We start from the raw sequence: 20803 nt of genomic DNA, 5'->3' as shown, positions 1-20803 counted from the left end.
TCTGCTTTCTCATTCTTTCTTCGAAAATGAACAATCTCACATTTTACCTCATTGAATTCCATTTGCCAAATTTCTGACCACTCACTTAACCTGCGAATATCTCTCTGTAAGCTATTAATATCCTCCTTGCAAAGATGGGAGGAAAGGCAGTTTGTACCATCCGCAAATTTGTTCCTTCTGTTCCTTCCTCCAAATCATTTTTTTAATAAAACATATTTATTGGGGGTATTTGTAGTTTTTATAATAATAACAATAACTGCAACATAAACATGGTACAATTAAACATTTCCACCCCATCCCAATCTTCACAAACCCCAACCATAAAAAAACAATCTGCCCCCCCACCGCCCTCCCTGGTATACTGCATCTGCTGACATTTTAATTTTCCCCGAGAAAGTCGACGAACGGCTGCCATGTCCGGGTGAACCCAACCATTAACCCTCTTAAGGCAAACTTTATTTTCTCGAGATTGAGAATCCCAGCCATGCCACTAACCCAGGTCTCCATACTCGGGGGCTTCGAGTCCCTCCACATTAACAAGGGGTCAGTCTCCAGGCTACCAGGTAGGCAAAGGCCAAGATGTCGGCCTCTTTCGCCCCCTGAACTCCCGGCTCTTCCAACACTCCACAAATCGCAACCTCTGGACTTGGCACCACCCGTGTTTTTAGTACAGTGGACATTCCCTTAGCAAAACCTGTCAAAACCCTCTAAGCTTCAGGCATGCCCAAAACATGTGGACATGATTTGCTGGGCTTCCCGCGCACCTTGCACATTTGTCCTCTACCCCGAAAAATTTGCTCATCCTAGCCACTGTCATGTGTGCCCGGTGAACTACCTTGAATTGTATCAGGCTAAGCCTGGCCCATGATGAGGATGTATTAACCCTGCTTAGGGCATTCCCCCTACAGACAGCCTCTATCTCTCCTCCTAGCTCGTCCTCCCACTTGCCCTCATGCTCCTTCACCGGAAGCTCCTGGTAAATATCCAATACCTTCCCCTCTCCCACCCACGTACTGGAGACTACTCTATCCTGTATCCCCCGTGGTGACAGCAACAGAAAGGCCAGAACTTGCTTTCTCAGGAAGTCTCGCACCTGCAAATACCTGAACCCCTGCTGGCAGTGCATTCCACACACCCACCACTCTGTGTAAAGAACCTACCTCTGACATATCCCCTATACATTCCTCCATTCACCTTAAAATGATGTCCTCTCATGACAGCCATTTCCACCCTGGGGAAAAGTCTCTGGCTATCTACTCCATCCATGTCTCACGTGTACACCTCTATCAAGGTGTACCTTGGGGCCTCACGGTAGCAAGGTGGTTAGCATCAATGCTTCACAGCTCCAGGGTCCCAGGTTCGATTCCCGGCTGGGTCACTGTCTGTGTGGAGTCTGCACGTCCTCCCCGTGTGTGCGTGGGTTTCCTCCGGGTGCTCCGGTTTCCTCCCACAGTCCAAAGATGTGCGGGTTAGGTGGATTGGCCATGCTAAATTGCCCGTAGTGTAAGGTTAATGGGGGGATTGTTGGGTTACGGGTATACGGGTTACGTGGGTTTAAGTAGGGTGATCATTGCTCGGCACAACATCGAGGGCCGAAGGGCCTGTTCTGTGCTGTACTGTTCTATGTTCTATGTTCTAAGTCACCTCTGCCTTCTTTGCTCTGGTGAGAAAAGCCCTAGCTGCCTCAACCTTTCTTCATAGAACATGGCCTTCAGTCCAGGCAGCATCCTGGTAAATCTCCAAAGCATCCACATCCTTCCTATAATGAGGCGACCAGAACTGGACACAATATTCCAACTGTGGTCTAACTAGGGTTTTATAAAGCTGCAGCAAACCCTTGCGGCTCTTAACTCAATCCCCCTGTTAATGAAAGCCAACACACCATACACCTTCTTAACAACCCTATCAACCTGGGTGGCAACTTTGAGGGATCTATGCACGTGGATCCCAAGATCCCTCTGTTCCTCCACAGTTCCAAGAATCCAGCCTTTAACCCTGTATTCAGCATTCAAATTCGACCTTCCAAAATGAATCACTTCACATTTATCAAGGTTGAACTCCATATGCCACTTCTCAGTTCAGCTCTGCATCCTGTCAATGTCCTGTTGTAACCTACAGCAACCCTCAACACAATCTACGACCCCATCAACCTTTGTGTCATCAGCAAACTTGCTAACCCACCCTTCCACTTCCTCATCCAAGTCATTTATAAAAACCACAAAGAGCAGAGGTTCCAGAACAGATCCTTGCGGGACACCACTGGTCACCGACCTCTAGGCGGAATACTTTCCGTCCACTACCACTCGCTGTCTTCTTTCGGCCAGCCAATTCTGTATCCAGACAGCCAAATTTCCCTATATCCCATGCCCCCTAACTTTCTGAATGAGCCTACCATGAGGAACCTTATCAAATGCCTTACTGAAATCCATATACACCACATCCACTGCCTGACCTTCATCAATGTGTCTCGTCACATCCTCAAAGAATTGAATGAGGCTTGTGAGGCATGACCTGCCATGCTGACTATCTTTAATCAAACTATGTTTTTTTAAATAATCATCAATTCTATCTCTCAGAAATCTTTCCAATATTTTGCTCATCACAGACATAAGACTGACTGGTCTGTAATTCCCAGGGATTTCCCTATTCCCTTTCTTGAACAGGGGAACAACATTCGCCTCTCTCCAATCATCTGGTACTACTCCAGTGGATTATCGCCAACGGCGCAGCAATCTCCTCGCTCTCTTCCCGTAGTAACCTTTGGTATATCCCGTCAGGCCAGGGGACTTATCTATCCTGATGCTTTTCAAAATTTCCAGCACATCCTCCTTAATATCAACCTGTTTGAGACTATTAACCTGGCTCACACTATTATCGTGAACAACAAGGTCCCTCTCTCTATTGAATACTGAAGCAAAATATTCATTTAGGGCCTCCCCTAATTCCTCAGACGCTAGGCACAAGTTCCCTCCACTATCCCTGATCGGCCCTACTCTCACTGATCATCCTCTTATTTCTCACACAAGTGTAAAACGCCTTGGGGTTTTCCCTAAACCTTCCCGCCCCATGCTTTTTCATGCCCCCTTCTAGCTCTCCTCAGTCCATTTTTGAGTTCCTTCCTGGCTACCTTGTAACCCTCTAGAGCCGTGCCAGATCCTTGCTTCCTCAACCTTACTTAAGCTTCCTTCTTCCTCCACTTCTCTTGTAATCCATTAAAATTCCTTCCTCGTCTCAGTGGGACAAAATTATCCAGCACTGGCAGCAAGTGCTCCTTAAACAACCCCCGCATTACTGTTGTGCATTTCCCCAAGAACAATTGTTCCCACTTTATGCTCCTCAGATCCTGTCTAATGGCAGTATAATTTCCCCTCCCCCAATTAAATACCTTCCCATACTGTGTGTATTGCCCTTGTATTGTCCCTCAGTGTAGTTTAAAATAACCCAACCTCAACTGGTTCGTGCACACACTTGCTATGGTGACCTGCCTTAAATGCCACCCGTTTGCTAATCAGGATCGCAACCCCCCTGATCTTAGAATCCAGGTGTAACATTGCCATGTCCGCCTTCAGTCCCCACAGATGCGCGACCACGCAAGGCCTCTTGACTGGCCCGTTTAGCCCTCTAACATTCCAAGCAATCAGCCTGGCCTGGGACCCCCGCGCCCCCCCCCGACTAGCCATCACCCAGCTCGCGTCTCCCGCCTCCACGAGCCTGCCCTCTAGTAACAGTTCCTCCCCTGTCAGCAAAGAACCTCCCCCCCCAGTATCAGCACCAGAAACCCAACCCCCCATATCAAGCTTATCATCTGTTCGCCCTCACTGTGCTTCCATGAGTCACCTGGCCTAGCTGACCTGATAGCTTCCGCCCATGGCGCCAAACATACAATCTCCCCATTGTTCTCCCTCTTCTCCCCCACTTGGACATACATATTCACAACAGTACATTTCCCAGTAAACAAACAGTGGGAAAAATCCCCTCCACCCAGCTCCCAATAAAATAGAAACAGAAAGAGACCCTATTGTACATAACTCTACTTATTCAAAACAGCGTAAAAGTGATTTTCACCAAATCGCCACTGCAATGCTCTCCCACAAGTTTCAGTGTCTAGTTCACATCTAGTCGTTTGTCCTTGGTGAAAGCCAATGCATCGTCTGGTGTTTCAAAGTAAAATTCCCGATCCTCAAACGTGACCCAAAGACGGGCCGGATACAGCATCCCGAACTTCACCTCCTTCTTCAAGAGGGCCGATTTTGCCCAATTGAATCCGGCTTGCCTCTTGGCCAAATCCACGCCCAGGTCTTGATATATGCGCCACTCACAATTCTCCCACCTGCTGCTCCGTTCTTTCTTGGCCCATCGCAGAATATGTTCCTTGTCTAGGAACCGGTGCATTCGTACCACCATCGCCCTCAGCGGCTTATTCGCTCGGGGCTTCTTCGCATGGGCTGTATGCGCTCTATCCACTTCCAGAGGCCATGGAAAGTCCCAGCTCCCATCAAATTTCCAACATGCTTGCCTCATAAGCACTTGCGTCCAGTCCCTCACTGCTCCCAGGGAGGCCAACGATTCTCAAGTTCTGTCTCCTGGACCAGTTCTCCAAGTCCTCCAGCTTCTCCTGTATTCTTTTCTGGTGGTCATTCATCATCTCCATCTTTGCCTCCAGCACGGTTATATATTCCTCGTGCTCAGACACCTTTTTCTTCACCTCCTGAATCGCACGCCTGTGGGTTTCTTAACCCTGCATCACCTGATCAATCGATGCTTTAATCGGGTCCAACATGTCTTTCTTAAGCTTGGCGAAACATTCTTCAAAAATCTTCACCAACTGTTCCGTCGACCACTGTGCTGTCTCCCGCAGGCCTGCTTCTCCGCCATGCTTTCCTGCGTTGAATTTCTTGCGGCGGCCGTATCAGTAATGGGAATGGCAGCATTTAGAAAAATCAAAGATGGACTCCAGCCACTAACCCTAACACAAACATCGACGAAACTTAAAACTTACACGGGGGAACCCCTGGAAGTTCTAGGCACAACTCATGTACCCGTGGAATATGAGAAACCATTGCTCAGATTACCGTTGACGATAGTAGAGGGCTCCGGACCGAGCTTAATTGGACGAAACTGGCTGAAAGACCTAAAATTCGATTGGATGAAAATTCTCCAGAGTGGAAGCGGGCAGTTGAGTGGAGTACTCCAAAAATACCCGGAGGTCTTCCAGGAAAGTTTGGGGGAAATCATAGGCGCCAAAGCAACTTTGCACGTGGACCCAGCAGCCCTTCCGAAATTTTGTAAGGCCAGGCCGGTACCTTTTGCATTAAGGAAGAAAGTAGATGACGAAATAGAAAGGTTACGGCGCGACGGCATTATCAGACCAGTACAGTTCTCGGAATGGGCAGCACCGGTGGTACCAGTTTTGAAGCCAAACGGCTCGATACGTCTCTGTGGAGATTTCAAACAGACGGTAAACAAATACACACTGCTGGACAAATACCCAATCCCAAAAATAGACGACTTATATGCCAAATTGGCAGGCGGGCTTTTGTTCACGAAACTGGACATGAGCCATGCCTACCTGCAGTTAAAACTGGACAAGGACTCCCGGATGTTCGCTACGATCAACACCCTGAAGGGCCTTTTTCGTTATACTAGGCTACCTTTCGGAGTGTCATCAGCCTGCGCTATATTCCAGTGTACGATGGAAAATATTCTGCAGGGCCTACCGTAGGTGGCGATTTATTTGGGCGACGTCTTAATCACGGGTAGGACAAACAGGGAACACTTAAGGAACCTGGAGGAAGTGCTCAGGTGTTTCGCAAAGGCAGGCGTACGGCTAAAAAGAGAAAAATGTGTTTTTCTGGCCCCACAAGTGACGTACCTGGGGTATAAAGTAGACGAGTCAGGCTTACACCCATTAGAAGACCGAGTAAGGGCAATAAAAGAAGCCCCAGCTCCCACCACGGTCCAGGAGTTACGATCATTTCTAGGGTTGGTAACCTATTATGGAAAATTTATTGAAATAGGGCGTCCATCCTAGAACCCCTCCACCAGCTACTAAAAAAGGGGCAAGAATGGAAATGGTCCGCCGCCAAAACCGAGCATTTAGGGACATTAAGGAACAGCTGTCATTCGAAAATGTCCTAGAGCATTATGACGCAAGGAAGGAGTTGGTGGTCACTTGTGATGCATCCCCCTACGGGGTAGGAGCCGTCTTAGCCCATAGAGGAAGGAATGGGGAAGAACGGCCAATAGCCTATGCTCCGAGGACCTTGGCGATGGCTGAGAGGAAGTACGCCCAAATCGAGAAGGATGGACTGGCGGTGATATTCGCAGTAGAAAAATTTCACCAGTATCTGTACGGGCAGAAATTCACCATAGTGACGGACCATAAGCCGTTATTAGGGTTATTAAAAGAAGACTAGTCAATACCCCCGATTGCATGAGCTAGAATCCAATGCTGGGCGTTGCTACTGGCGGCATATAGATACGTTCTGGAGCACAGACCAGGAACGCGAGTAGCAAATGCAGATGCTTTGAGCAGACGTCCCCTCCCGGACACTCCGCCGCAAATACCAAAAGTAGAGGAGACAGTAATGACTCTAAATTTTTTGGACACCCTACCAGTAGACGCACAACATATTCGGTTGTGGACGCAAAAAGACCCAGTTTTAGCCAAGATGAAGCATTTGCTGCTAACAGGGGAACTGGAAAGACCAGATGCACCCATACTGGAGCAGAAGGGACCAAATTACCGTAGAAGATGGTATCCTATTATGGGGAGCCCAGGTAATAGTCCCAGCTCAGGACTGTCAGGCAATCTTAAACGAGTTACATCACGGACACCCAGGGGTGTCTAAAATGAAGATGCTAGCTCGAAGCTACTCAAAAAACAGCCGGCAGCGTCAATGGACACAAAGCTGGCTGTTTGATTACAGGACCACACCGCATTCCACAACGGGCATATAGCCAGCTGAACTTTTAATGGGAAGGCAGCTGCGAACAAGGCTGAGTCTCCTTTTCCCAAATTTAACGGGGAAAGTGGAGAAACAACAGGAGGCCCAACGCAGGGGGCATAATAATAGTCGGCAGCAGAGACATTTCCAGGTGGGGGCACCGGTTTGGGTCAAGAATTATGGGAATGGACCAACGTGGGTCAAAGGCACGGTAGAGTCACAAACAGGGCCCATATCCTATGAGGTTTCAATAGGAGGCAAGGTGCTGAAGAAACACCTGGACCAAATAAGGGCAGCGGAACCACACCTTGAGGCAGGCGAAGCAGGACCGCCTCAAGCTGGGATAGCCCAGACGGAGAGGATACCCACACCCGAGCCCTGTGCATTTTCTCCAGACCCCGTCATCCAATCGTCAGAGTCAGAGATGGACACGTTCGACGAGGCTGCCGCGACACCTCTCTCCAAGGAGGAGGAAGAACAACTTCCAAGGAGGTCGTCAAGGAAAAGACGGGCACCTATAAGGTACACCCCACCCACTTCGGAGAACGACCCGGCGGACGACACAGAGGTGACAGACCCAGACATGAGGAGCAGGAAGAAGCTCAGAGGAATGCCAGCTGGCAGGAATTCCTCGGACCTTGGGGGGAGGGGGAGGGTGTAATGAACTCCAATTGGCTTTATTGGTTGGCCAATTGGAGTATGAGCTCCCTCAATGATAGCTCATTGAGGGGGCCCATATAAGCACCTGTGTAGGCTTTGTGAGCCAGTCTTAAGTTGACTGGACTGCTAGCAGCACTGTTTGTAGCTGCTGCTGTAATGTCGTTATTGTAAATAAATATTGGTGTGGTGACGGAACTCCTGCCTCCCGTGGATTACCACACAGTGTCTTTCCAGATGCTCAGAAATCCTATTCCTTCATGCCCTTTCCATTACTTTGCCTACCACCAAAGTAAGACTAACTGGCCTGTAATTCCCAGGGTTATCCCTATTCCCTTTTTTGAACAGGGGCACGACATTCGCCACTCTACAATCCCCTGGTACCACCCCTGTTGACAGTGAAGACGAAAAGATTGTTGCCAATGGCTCTGCAATTTCATCTCTTGCTTCCCATAGAATCCTCAGATCTATCCCGTCAGGCTCGGGGGACTTGTCTGTCCTCAAGCTTTTCAAAATGACCAACACATCTTCCTTCCTAACAAGTATCTCCTCGAGCTTACCAGTCTGTTTCACACTGTCCTCTCCAACAATACGGCCCTTCTCATTCGTAAATACTGAAGAAAAGTACTCGTTCAAGACCTCTCCTATCTCTTCAGACTCAATGCACAATCTCCCGCTACTGTCCTTGATCGGACCTACCCTTGCTCTCGCATTCTACTATTTCTCACATGTGGAAAAGGCCTTGATTCTACCCGCCAAAGATTTTTCATGCCCTCTCTTAGCTCTCCTAATCCCTTTCTTCAGTTCCCTCCTTGCTATTTTGTATCCCTCAAGTACCCTGTCTGAACCTTGTTTCCTCAGCCTTGCATAAGTCTCCTTCTTCCTCTTAACAAGACATTCAACCTCTCTTGTCAACCATGGTTCCCTCACTCGACCATCTCTTCCCTACCTGACAGGGACATACATATCATGGACACATAGTATCTGTTCCTTGAACAAGTTCCACATTTCAGTTGTGTCCTTCTCTGCCAGTCTATGTTCCCAACTTAGGCACTTAGGTGTACTTATTGTTGAGAGGAACAACCACAGGAGATCCCTGAACTGTCTGCTTCCTTCACTTCCCACCTCTAACTGTTACCCAGCTACCTTTGTTCTCAGCTGTAACTATGTCCCTGTAGCTTCTATCTATAACCCCTCAGCTTCCCGAATGATCCTCAGTTCATCCAGCTCCAGCTCCAGTTCCCTAACACGGTCTGTGAGGAGCTGGAGATGGCTGCACTTCCTGCAGGTGAAGTCAGCAAGGACACCGGTGGTCTCCCTTACCTCGAATATTCTGCAGGAGGAACATTCCACTGCACTAGCTGCCATCACCTCCACTTAGTCTCCCAGTAAAAAAGAAAGAAACAAAAAGTAAATAGCTTACCTGCTCACAGCATTGAGTCTTTTTTTTAGGTTAGAGGAGGAGGGAGGGTGGGAGACACTACACGTGTAGTGTCTCGGGTTTCCTCACTTGAAATTTATTGGGTAATACAAACCTTCCCAGGTCTCCCCACGGCCGACTTCCGGTTTCCTGCTACTTTGAGGGAAAAAAAACTCAATTGTATGAGAGATTACACAGGTCAGAGCCACCTGGGGGAGGCCGTGAGATGCAGAAATTTCTAGATGGGCTGGAGTACCCGAGGTTAGGGGAGGGGACAGGGCTACATTAGAAGGGGCGATATTGGAGCTCAAAATAAAAGATGTGATTGGGAGGATGCAGTTGGGGAAGATGGCAGAGCGGGTTTCTGGAGGAATATTATAAAAAATGTAAAGATAATGGTGGGGACGTTTGAGGAGGCGATGTGGAAGTGGGTGCTACCACAAATTTTGGGGCAGGCATCGATCTCCCTGTTGCTTAAAAGAGATAAGGATCCGACGGATTGTGGGTCATATAAGCCCATATCACTTTTAAACGTAGATACAAAGATATTGGTGAAGCTACTGGCAGGTCGGCAGGAGGAGTGCCTCCCGAAGATAATAGGTGTAGATCAGACGGGGTTTGTGGGAGGGAGGCAGCTCCCTTTGAACATGAGGAGGGTATTGAACGTGGTTATGGCACCGGCGGAAGGGAAGGAAACAGGTGGTTGTGACATTGGACGCCGAGAAAGTTTGACCGGATAAAATGTTGGTACTTGATGGCAGTTCTGGAGTGGTTTGGGATTGGACCAAAATTTGTGGACTGGGTAAAGCTACTGTATATGGAGCTGAGGGCTCAAATAACATCAGCTCAAGATACTTTTCTCTCCACCGTGGACTCGGCAGGGATGTCCTATGTCTCTCCTGCTGTTTGCACTCGCGATTGAGCTGTTGGCCATCATGTTAGGAAATTGGGGGGTATGGAAAGGGATAGTGCAGGGGGTATAGAGCATAGGGTATCCTTGTATGCCGATAACTTTTTGTACGTGTCGGAACTAAGTGTGTCAACTGGAGCTGCTTTGGGAGTTTGGGTCTTTCTTGGTGCAAATTAAATCTCGACAAGAGTATTTTGTGGTGTCTTGGCCGGCCGTGGGGGGGGGGGGGGGGGGGGGGGGGGGGGGGGGGCTGCCATTCCGTAGGCCAGGGACTCACTTTAGATACGTGAGGGTGCAGGTTGCTCGGATTGGGAGGGCAGCTCCAGAAACCCATCCGGAAGCCCTGCCATCTTCCCCGACTGCATCCTCCCAATCGCATCTTTTATTTTGTTTCTAGTTTGGTGGGGATGGTGAAAGCTGATCTGGCAAGGTGGGATGGTCTCCCTCTATCACTGGCGGGTCGGGTACAGGTGGTTAAAATGAACGTGTTACTGCGATTTCTGTTTATTTTTCAATGCCTGCGAACTTTCCTGCCAAAGGCATTTTTTGGAGGGATTGAAGGAATGATATGGGGAGGGAAGGTGGCCAGAATTAGAAAGGTACTACTACAGAGAGGAAGGCAGGCAAGGTGTTTGGGTCTTCCGGACCTGATGTATTATTACTGGGAGGCAAATGTGGGAAGGTACGGAGCTGGGTCAGAGGGGTTGACTCCCAGTGGGTCAGAATGGAGGAGAGTTTGTGTCGGGGATCGGAATTGAAGGCGCTAGCAACAGCGCCGCTCCCGACGGCCCCGAGGAAATACTCAGGGAGTGCAGTAGTAATAGCTTAGTTGAGAATTTGGAGGCAGTTTCACCAGCACTTCGGGTTGAAGGCGGGGTCAAGGGAAATGCCGATTCGAGGGAACCATAGATTTGAGCCAGGGCAATGGGTTGGAATGTTTCGGAGATAGGAGGAGAAAGGAATTAGGACACTAAAAGATTTGTTTGTTGGGGGTCCGTTTACAGGATTTAAGGAGCTGGGAGCAAAGTATGGGCCAGAGTAGGGGGAAATTTTTAGATACATGCAGGTTTGAGACTTTGCCAGAAAGGATATACAGAGCTTCCCGGTAGAGCCGGCGTCCACATTGCTGGAGGAGGTGCTAACGACAGGGGAAGGAAGAAGGGGGTAGTGTCGACGGTTTACTGGTCTATTTTGAAGGCACCGCTGGATGGGATCAAGGCAAAGTGGAAGGAAGAGTTTGGAGAGGGTAGGGAGGAGAGGTTCTGGTGTGAGGTGCTCCGGAGGGTGAATGTGTCCACCTCGGGTGCGAGGTTGGGCTGATACAGCTGAAGATGGTATATAGAGCACACCTCACAAGGGCGAGGATGAGCCGACTCTTTGAGGGGGTAGAAGATGTGTGTGAGCGTTCTGGGGGTGGACCGCAAACCACGTTCATATGTTTTGGTCCTGTCCAAAGCTGGAGGATTACTTGTAGGAGGTTTTTAGGGTAATCTCTGAAGTGGTGCACGTGAAACTGGACCCGGGCCCTCGGGAGGCCATATTTGGGGTGTCGGACCAACCGGGGTTGGAAACTGGTGCGGAGGCAGAAATTGTAGCCTACGCCTCATTGATCGTAAGACATAGGAACAGAATTAGGCCACTCGGCCCATCGAGTGTGCTCCACCATTCAATCATGGCTGATATTTTCTCATCCCCATTCTCCTGCCTTTTCCCCATAACCCCTGATCCCCGAAAGCGGATCCTGTTGGGATGGAGATCAACCTCTCCACCCTGTGCCCTGGCTTGCCGAGGGACCTGCTGGAATTCCTGACTCTTGAGAAGGTCAAATTTGAACTGAGGGGAAGGATGCAGGGGTTTTACAATTCATGGCCGTTATTCATTATGCACTTTTGAGAATTGGAGTACGTCGAACATTAGTGTTCGAGGGGGACTGTATGTGTTAATGGTGACTGTGGTTGTTTCCTTTTTTTAAAATTTGATTTATTGTCACATGTACATTGTGACAACATTGTGACATTGAAAAGTATTTTTCTGCAGCCGAGGGAACGTACACAGTACGTACATAGTAGACAAAAAGAATAATCAACAGAGTACATTGACAAATGGTACATCGAGAAACAGTGATTAGTTACAGTGCGGAACATGGGGCCAAACAAAGCAAATACTTGAGCAAGAGCAGCATAGGGCATCGTGAATGGCGTTCTTGCATGGAACAGATCAGTCCGAGGGGAGTCGTTGAGGAGTCTTGTAGCTGTGGGAAAGAAGCTGTTCCTACGTCTGGATATGTGCATTATCAGAGACCCCTCCCACCCAGTCATTGCCTTCTTCCAGACTTATGTGCCTTCTGCCTGATGGAAGGGTCTGGAAGAAGGCAATGCTTGGGTGGGAGGGATCTCTGATAATGCTGTCTGCCTTCCTGAGGCAGCGGGAGGTGTATACAGAATCAATGTTAGGGTGGCAAGCTTGTGTGATGCTTTGGGCTTAGTTCACCACACCCTGCAATTTCTTTTGATCTTGGACTGAGCAGTTGCCATACCACGCTGTGATGCGGGTAGGATGCTGTCTATGGCACACCTGTAGAAGTTTGTGAGAGTCGATGCAGACATGCAGAATTTCTTTAGCTTTCGTAGGAAGTAAAGACTTTGTTGGACTTTCTTGACTGTTGCATCAACGTGAGCGGACCAGGACCGACTGTTGGTGATCGTGACCCCCGGCAACTTAAAGCTATCGACCATCTCCAATTAGAGCCATTGATGCAGACAGAATGTGTGTGCTTCCTGAAGTCGATGATCAGTTCCTTGGTCTTTCCGACATTTCCTAGTTCTTTTTTGTTCTTTGTTTATGTTAACATGCGGGCTGCTGTTTGGGGGTTCGGTGGGAGAATGAGATTGTTGTTATTGATATGGGGATTGACATTGCATTCGTTACTGGCTATTGTTGGTGGGTGTAAATTTGGGAGAAAATGTGAAAAAGGAGGAGAATAAAAACATTTAAAAAAACTATGTCCCCTTGTGACAGCCATTTCCGCCCTGGGGAAAAGTCTCTGGCTATCCACTCTATCCATGCTTCTCATCACCTTGTACACCTCTATCAAGTCACCTCTCTTCCTTCTTCGCTCCAGTGAGAAAAGCCCTAGCTCCCTCAACCTTTCTTCATAAGACAAGCCCTCCAGTCCAGCCTGCATCCTAGTAAATCTCCTCTGCATCCTCTCCAAAGCATCCACATCCTATAATGAGGCGACCAGAACTGGACACAATAATCCAAGTGTAGTCTAACCAGGGTTTTATAAAGCTGCGGCAAAACTTTACGGCTCTTAAACTCAATCCCCCTGTTAATGAAAGCCAACACACCATATGCCTTCTTAACAACCCTATCAACCTGGGTGGCAACTTTGAGGGATCAACGTACGTGGACCCCAAGCTCTCTCTGTACCTCCACACTTCCAAGAATGCTGCCTTTAATCCTGTATTCAGCATTCAAATTTGACCTTCGAAAATGAATCACTTCACTTTTATGTAGGCTGAACTCGATCTGCCACTTATCAGCCCAGCTTTGCATCCTGTCAATGTCCTGTTGTAACCTGTGTCATGTGAGAGTATCTTTAAGAAATGGGTGTTTATAAATGGGTGTATATATAAATATCTGTAGTGAGAGTACCTTTAAGAAATGAGTGTTTACTACTGCAGTGATGTCAGAGTGGTGGAGCTGGGCTGTCTGTCAACTTTTTACTTTCGTTTTAGGCTGTTTGATGCAGGGTGTGTTTTAGTTTCATTTTCAGTGTTGGAGCTGAAGCCAGAGAGAGCAGGTGTACTGTTGATCTCTCTGCCATGAAAAGACTATCTCTTGATCATTTGGTGAATTCAGAATTATAAATGTTCTCAGCAGTGAATGTAAACCTAATGTGCTTCTGTTAAAAGGTGTTTCTTTTGTCTTCTGGATGTTGTTTGGGAATTTATTAACCATTACTTAGTGTTGTATTCTTCGGGGGTTGTATTTGAATTAATGGTTGCTAAGATGTTCACTATGTTTTAAAAAGGTTAACTTATATTCATAGAATAAACATTGTTTTGCTTTAAAAAATACTTTTCCATTTCTGCTGTACCACACCTGGAGAGTGGGCCGTGTGCTCCCCATACCACAATCTATTAAAAGTTGTGCGCCAGGTGAACTCCATGATACACTTTGGGGTTCTCTAAACCCTAGCCCACAACACCTGCAACAGCTCTCGACACTATCTACAACTCCACCAACCTTTGTGCTATCTGCAAACTTACTAGCCCACCCTTCTACTTCCTCATCTAAAACAACCACAAAGAGCAGAGTTCCCGGAACAGATCCCTGCGGGACACCACTGGTCACCGACCTTCAGGCGGAATACTTTCCATCCACTACCACTCGCTGTTGTCTTTTGGCCAGCCAATTCTGTATCCAGACAGCTAAATTAAGTTTTTTTTTAAATTTAGTGTACCCAATTCAATTTTTCCAATTAAGGGGCAATTTAACGTGGGCAATCCACTTACCCTGCACATCTTTGGGTTGTGGGGGCGGAACCCACGCAAACATGGGGAGAATGTGCAAACTCCACATGGACAGTGACCCAGAGCTGTGATCGAACCTGGCACCTCGGCGCAGTGAGGCAGCAATGCTAACCCACTACGCCACTGTGCTGCCCCAGTCAAATTAAGTTGATCTTTTCTCTACACCCTAGCTAGGACTGTAACATTACATTCTGTAGTCTCTCCTTCCTTCCCTATGTACGATGTGCGTTGTCTGTATAGCATGCAAGAAACAATACTTTTCACTGTATACTAATACATGTGACAATAATAAATCAAATCAAACAAAATTTCCCTGTATCCCATGCCCCCTAACTTTCTGAATGAGCCTATCATGGGGAACCTTCTCAAATGCCTTACTGAAATCCATAAACACCACATCCACTGCCTGACCTTCATGAATGTGTCACTTCACATCCTCAAAGAATTGAATGAGGCTTGTGAGGCATGTCCTGCCCCTCACAAAGCTATGCTGACTATCTTTAATCAAACTATATTTTTCTAAATAATCATAAATCCTATCTCTCAGAATCCTTTCCAGCATTTTGCTTATCACAGACCTAAGACCGACTGGTCTGTAATTCCCAGGGATTTCCCTATTCCCTTTCTTGAACAGGGAAACAACATTCACCTCCCTCCAATCATCCAGTACTACTCCAGTGGAGAGTGAGGATGCAAAGATCATTGCCAACGGCGCAGAAATCTCCTCCCTCGCTTCTCGTAAAAAGGGAAATTGCCACAAACGATGTAAATCTAAAATTAGCAAAAAATTATGAAAATAATGGGTAACTCAGCCTCTACGTATTACTACCTAATTATTAATCAGGTGAAACATGAATATTCTGTCTTCAGTTTTTTTTTAAATAATTCAATGACTGAAGTAAAAAGCTGGTGTCTCTTTTCTGTAGAACATGATGCAGCAATGGCAAAATACAGCAAGCTACCCAAGAGAAGAGAAAATGAAAAGGTACAGCGTGTTTTGCACATCACTGAGTGAAATTTGTCTTGGGCGGTGATGCTAAAAGGGCAGGATCGCAGGACCCATCCGCATGTTCTTTGTTGTCAATGGCTGGTATGGTTGTCTATTTCAAAGGCTGCAGACAGGTATAGAAGGAAGGCTTTACCTTTTGTCGCAGTCACTTAGGATGTTATGTGTCATCTTGATGAGAGCTGTTTTGGTCGAGTGGCAAACCCGTTTATAGCTTCGCTTCTCCAGCCCCAGAATCCTCTGGGATATGTGCTGTTCTAATTCTAGCCTCTTGTGCATCCGGTCTTTGAGTTGCACCAGTATTGGTGGCTGCGCCTTCAGTCGTCTAAGCCCTAACCTCTGGAATTCCTTTCCTGAACCTCTTGGCCTCTCTACCTTCTTTTCCTCTCTCCTTAAAATTTACCTGAACCCAAGCTTTTGGTCATCAGACCCAATATCAATTTAGGTGGCTCGGTGTTACATTTTGTTTCATAGTGTTCATTTAATACATTAGAGGCACCTGTAAAAATATAAGTTGTTTTTCAAATCTTTCCATGGCCTTGCTCATCCTTATCTCAGTAACCTCTTGCAACAAAAAATTGGCAGCATAGATCAGCATTTCTCCAGCCTCACCTATTGCCTATCACTGTTTGTGGCTGAGCCTTTAACTGCCAAGGCCTGAACTCTGGAGTACACTGCTCAAACCTCTCCTTCACTATATCTGCCTCCTTAAAAATCAGCTTTTTGGGTCATCCGGTGGTGACTATGATGGAGTAGGTCGCACATTTGGTGGCTCCTGTTTCGGTTGGACTTTTGGACCTATTCCCCCGACTTTTGCGCTTTTTTAAAAAAAAATAATTTTTATTGAAAGGGTTTTTCCATACAAACATTTACCCCTACTATTTTTTAAATTATATACAACACAATCCCTCTAGGCAAATATCCCTCCCTCGCCCGCCCTCACGCGCGCACCAGTCCTTCCCCCCCCCCCCCCCCCCCCCCAAGCAACAACTTAACAAACAAGGCAGCCTACAGTTTCAGACATGAGCAGCGAGCAGACTTGCCCGCGTTACAGTCATGCATGTCCCCCCACGACCATCGCTGCCCCCCCCCTCCCCTCCCCCCCTCCCCTCCCCCCCCTCCCCCCCCCCCTCCCCCCCTCCCCTCCCCCCCTCCCCTCCCCCCCCTCCCCTCCCCTCCCCCCCCTCCCCTCCCCCCCCTCCCCCCCCTCCCCTCCCCTCCCCCCCTCCCCTCCCCCCCCTCCCCCCCCTCCCCCTCCCCTCCATCCCCTCCCCCCCCTCCCCCCCTCCCCTCCCCTCCCCCTCCCCTCCCCCTCCATCCCCTCCCCCTCCATCCCCTCCCCCTCCATCCCCTCCCCCCCCCTCCCCCCCTCCCCCCCCTCCCCCCCTCCCCCCCCCCTCCCCTCCCCCCCTCCCCTCCCCCCCCCTCCCCTCCCCCCTCCCCTCCCCCCCCTCCCCTCCCCCTCCCCCCCCCTCCCCTCCCCCTCCCCTCCCCTCCCCTCCCCCCCCCCCCCCCCCCCGGGTTGCTGCTGCCACGACCCCGAACGTCTATCTCTGATCTAAGAAGTCAAGGAAGGGTTGCCACCGCCTGGAGAATCCCTGTACCGACCCTCTCAGGGCAAATTTGATCCTTTCTAGCTGAATATAGCTAGCCATATCGTTAATCCAAGTTTCAACGCTTGGAGGCCTCGCGTCCTTCCATTGAATTAATATCCTTCGTCGAGCCACTAGGGACGCAAAGGCCAGTATTCCGGCCTCCCTAGCCTCCTGTACCCCCGGTTCTACCCCGACCCCAAAGATCGCAAGCCCCCATCCTGGTTTGACCCTGGACCCCACCACCTTCGACACCGTCCTTGCCACCCCCTTCCAGAACCCTTCCAGCACCGGACATGCCCAGAACATATGCACATGGTTCGCTGGGCTTCCCAGACATCTGACACACCTGTCCTCACCCCCAAAGAACCGGCTCATCCTTGTCCCCGTCATGTGAGCTCTATGCAGCACCTTAAATTGAATGAGGCTCTGCCTCGCACACGAGGAGGAAGAATTGACCTTCTCCAGTGCATCCGCCCACGTCCCGTCTTCTATCTGCTCTCCCAGCTCCCCTTCCCACTTGGCTTTCAGCTCCTCCCCTGATGCTTCTTCCGCCTCCTGCATTATCTTGTAGATGTCTGATATCTTCCCCCCTCCGACCCAGACCCCCGAGAGCACCCTATCACTCGCCCCCTTACTGGGGAGCAGGGGGAACCCCTCCACCTGCCGTCTAGCAAATGCCTTCACTTGTAAATATCTGAACATATTACCCGGAGGGAGCTCAAACTTCTCCTCCAGCCCTCCCAGGCTCGCAAACCTCCCCTCTATAAACAGGTCCTTCAGCTGCCGTATGCCCACCCTGTACCAGCTCTGAAATCCCCCGTCGATGTTCCCCGGGATGAATCTATGGTTCCCTCTTATTGGCGCCGCCAACAGACCTCCCATTTCCCCCCTGTGACGCCTCCACTGCCCCCATATCTTGAGGGTGGCCGCCACCACCGGGCTCGTGGTGTACCTCGTGGGGGGGAGCGGCCCTGGTGCCGTTACTAGGGCCCCCAGGCTTGTGTTGCCACAGGACGCCCTCTCCATTCGTTTCCAAGCTGCCCCCTCCCCTTCCATCATCCACTTGCGCACCATTGACACATTTGCCGCCCAGTAATACCCCGAGAGATTGGGTAGTGCCAGCCCTCCACTGTCCCTACTCCGCTCCAAAAAGACCCTCCTCACCCTTGGGGTGCCGTGCGCCCACACGTAGCTCATGATGCTACTCGTCACCTTTTTGAAGAAGGCCCTAGGGAGGAAGATGGGCAAGCACTGAAATAAAAACAGGAACCTTGGGAGGACCGTCATTTTGATTGACTGCACCCTCCCCGCCAGCGACAGCGGTACCATGTCCCACCTCTTAAATTCCTCCTCCATCTGTTCCACCAGCCTGGAAAAGTTCAACTTATGGAGGGTCCCCCAGTTCCTTGCCACCTGCACCCCTAAGTACCTAAAGCTCTTTCCTGCTCGCTTGAAGGGGAGTCTCCCAATACCCTCTCCCTGGTCCCCCGGGTGTATCACAAAAACCTCGCTTTTGCCCAAATTTAGTTTGTACCCCGAAAAGTCCCCAAACTCTGCTAATAGTTCCATTATCTCCGGCATTCCCCCTTCTGGGTCTGCCACGTACAGCAGTAGATCATCCGCATACAGCGATACTCGATGTTCCTCCCCTCCCCTAGTCAGTCCTCTCCACCCCCCTGAACCCCTCAGTGCCATCGCCAACGGTTCGATCGCCAGTGCGAAAAGTAGGGGGGATAGGGGACATCCCTGCCTGGTCCCTCGGTGGAGCCCGAAATACTCCGACCTCCTCCCGTTTGTCACTACACTCGCCGTCGGGGCCGAGTAGAGCAACTTCACCCACTTAATAAACCCTTCCCCAAACCCAAACCGTTCCAACGTCTCCCACAGGTACTCCCACTCCACCCTATCGAATGCCTTCTCCGCGTCCAGCGCTACCACTATCTCAGCCTCCCCCTCCACTGCCGGCATCATAATTACATTCAGCAATCTCCGCACGTTCGTGTTGAGCTGCCGCCCCTTCACGAACCCCGTCTGGTCCTCATGGATTACCCCTGGCACACAATCCTCTATTCTAGCTGCCAGGATCTTTGCCAGCAACTTGGCATCCACGTTCAGAAGCGAGATAGGCCTGTAGGACCCGCACTGCACGGGGTCTTTATCCCGCTTCAGTATCAGGGAGATCAGAGCCTGCGACATTGTCGGGGGCAGAACCCCCCCCTCTCGCGCCTCATTAAAGGCTCGTACCAGTACCTGTCCCACCAAGTCCACATTTTTCTTGTAGAATTCCACCGGGAACCCATCTGGCCCCGGCGCCTTCCCCGCTTGCATCTGACCTATTCCCTTGACTAGCTCCTCTAGCCCTATTGGCGCCCCCAGCCCTTCTACCAGCCCCTCCTGGACCCTTGGGAACCTCAATTTGTTTAGGAAGTCCTCCATTCCCCCTATCCTCGTCGGCGGCTCAGACCGGTACAACTCCTTGTAAAAATCCCTGAAGACCCCGTTCACTTCTTGCCCCTTCTGTACTACTTTCCCGCCCCTCTCCTTCACTCCCCCAATCTCCCTAGCCGCATCTCGTTTGCGAAGCTGGTGTGCCAGCATCCTGCTCGCCTTTTCCCCATACTCATAGACCGCGCCCTGTGCCCTTCTCCACTGCGCCTCTGCCTTCCTGGTGGTCAGCAGGTCAAACTTGACCTGCAGGCTGCGCCGTTCTCCCAGCAGCCCCTCCTCTGGTGCCTCCGCATATCTCCTATCCACTTCCAATATCTCCCCCACCAGCCTCTCCCTCTCCTGCCTCTCCTTTCTTTCTCTGTGTGCCCTTATGGAGATCAGCTCTCCCCTGATCACTGCCTTCAGGGCCTCCCAGACCATCCCCACCTGCACCTCCCCCGTGTCATTCAAGTCCAGATAGCTCTCAATGCTCTTCCGGACCCTTTTACACACCTCGTCGTCCGCTAACAGCCCCACATCCAGCCGCCACAGCGGGCGCTGGTCCCGCGCCTCCCCCATTTCCACATCCACCCAATGTGGTGCATGATCAGAGATCGCAATGGCCGAGTACTCAGCTTCCCGTACCCTCGGGATCAGCCCCCTGCTCAACACGAAGAAATCGATTCTGGAGTACACTCTATGGACGTGGGAGAAAAAGGAATACTCCCTCGCCCTCGGCCTACCAAACCTCCATGGGTCTACTCCTCCCATCTGCTCCATGTACCCCCTCAGCACTTCTGCCGCTGCCGGCCTCCTATTGGTCCTTGAGCTCGATCTGTCTAGCCCGGGGTCCAGCACTGTGTTGAAGTCCCCCCCCCATGATCAAGCCCCCTGCCTCCAGTCCCGGAATGAGGCCCAATAGGCGCCTCATAAAACCCACGTCATCCCAGTTCGGGGCATATACGTTGACCATCACCACTTTCTCCCCCTGCAGCTTACCCTTCACCATCACATACCTACCCTCCTTATCCGCCACCACCTCGTCCGCCACGAACGACACCCTCTTTCCCACCAGAATCGCCACCCCCCGGTACTTTGCGTCCAATCCAGAGTGGAACACCTGTCCCACCCACCCCCTTCTCAGGCGAACCTGGTCCACTACCTTCAAATGGGTCTCCTGTAACATTGCTACATCAGCCTTCAGTCCCTTCAGGTGTGAGAATACCCTTGATCTCTTGACCGGCCCATTCAGCCCCCTCACGTTCCAAGTGATCAGCCGGGTCGCAGAACGACCCGCCCCCTT

General features: G+C 50.1%; 1 protein-coding gene across 1 annotated transcript in view; it reads left to right on the top strand.

Annotated features, from left to right (window-relative positions):
- The window catches only part of appl2 (adaptor protein, phosphotyrosine interaction, PH domain and leucine zipper containing 2), a 170492-nt gene that overhangs the window by 61645 nt on the left and 88044 nt on the right, over positions 1 to 20803 (top strand). The window contains exon 6 of the mRNA XM_038810881.1: positions 15399 to 15457. Coding sequence (XP_038666809.1) covers positions 15399 to 15457 — 59 coding nt within the window. The remainder of the gene's footprint in view (positions 1 to 15398; positions 15458 to 20803) is intronic.

The sequence above is a fragment of the Scyliorhinus canicula genome, chromosome 11 (genome assembly GCF_902713615.1).
Source record: "Scyliorhinus canicula chromosome 11, sScyCan1.1, whole genome shotgun sequence".
NCBI classification, from domain to species: Eukaryota; Metazoa; Chordata; class Chondrichthyes; order Carcharhiniformes; family Scyliorhinidae; genus Scyliorhinus; species Scyliorhinus canicula.
The sequence above is the reverse complement of the archived record's forward strand: the minus strand, read 5'-3'. Positions and strand labels throughout refer to the sequence as shown.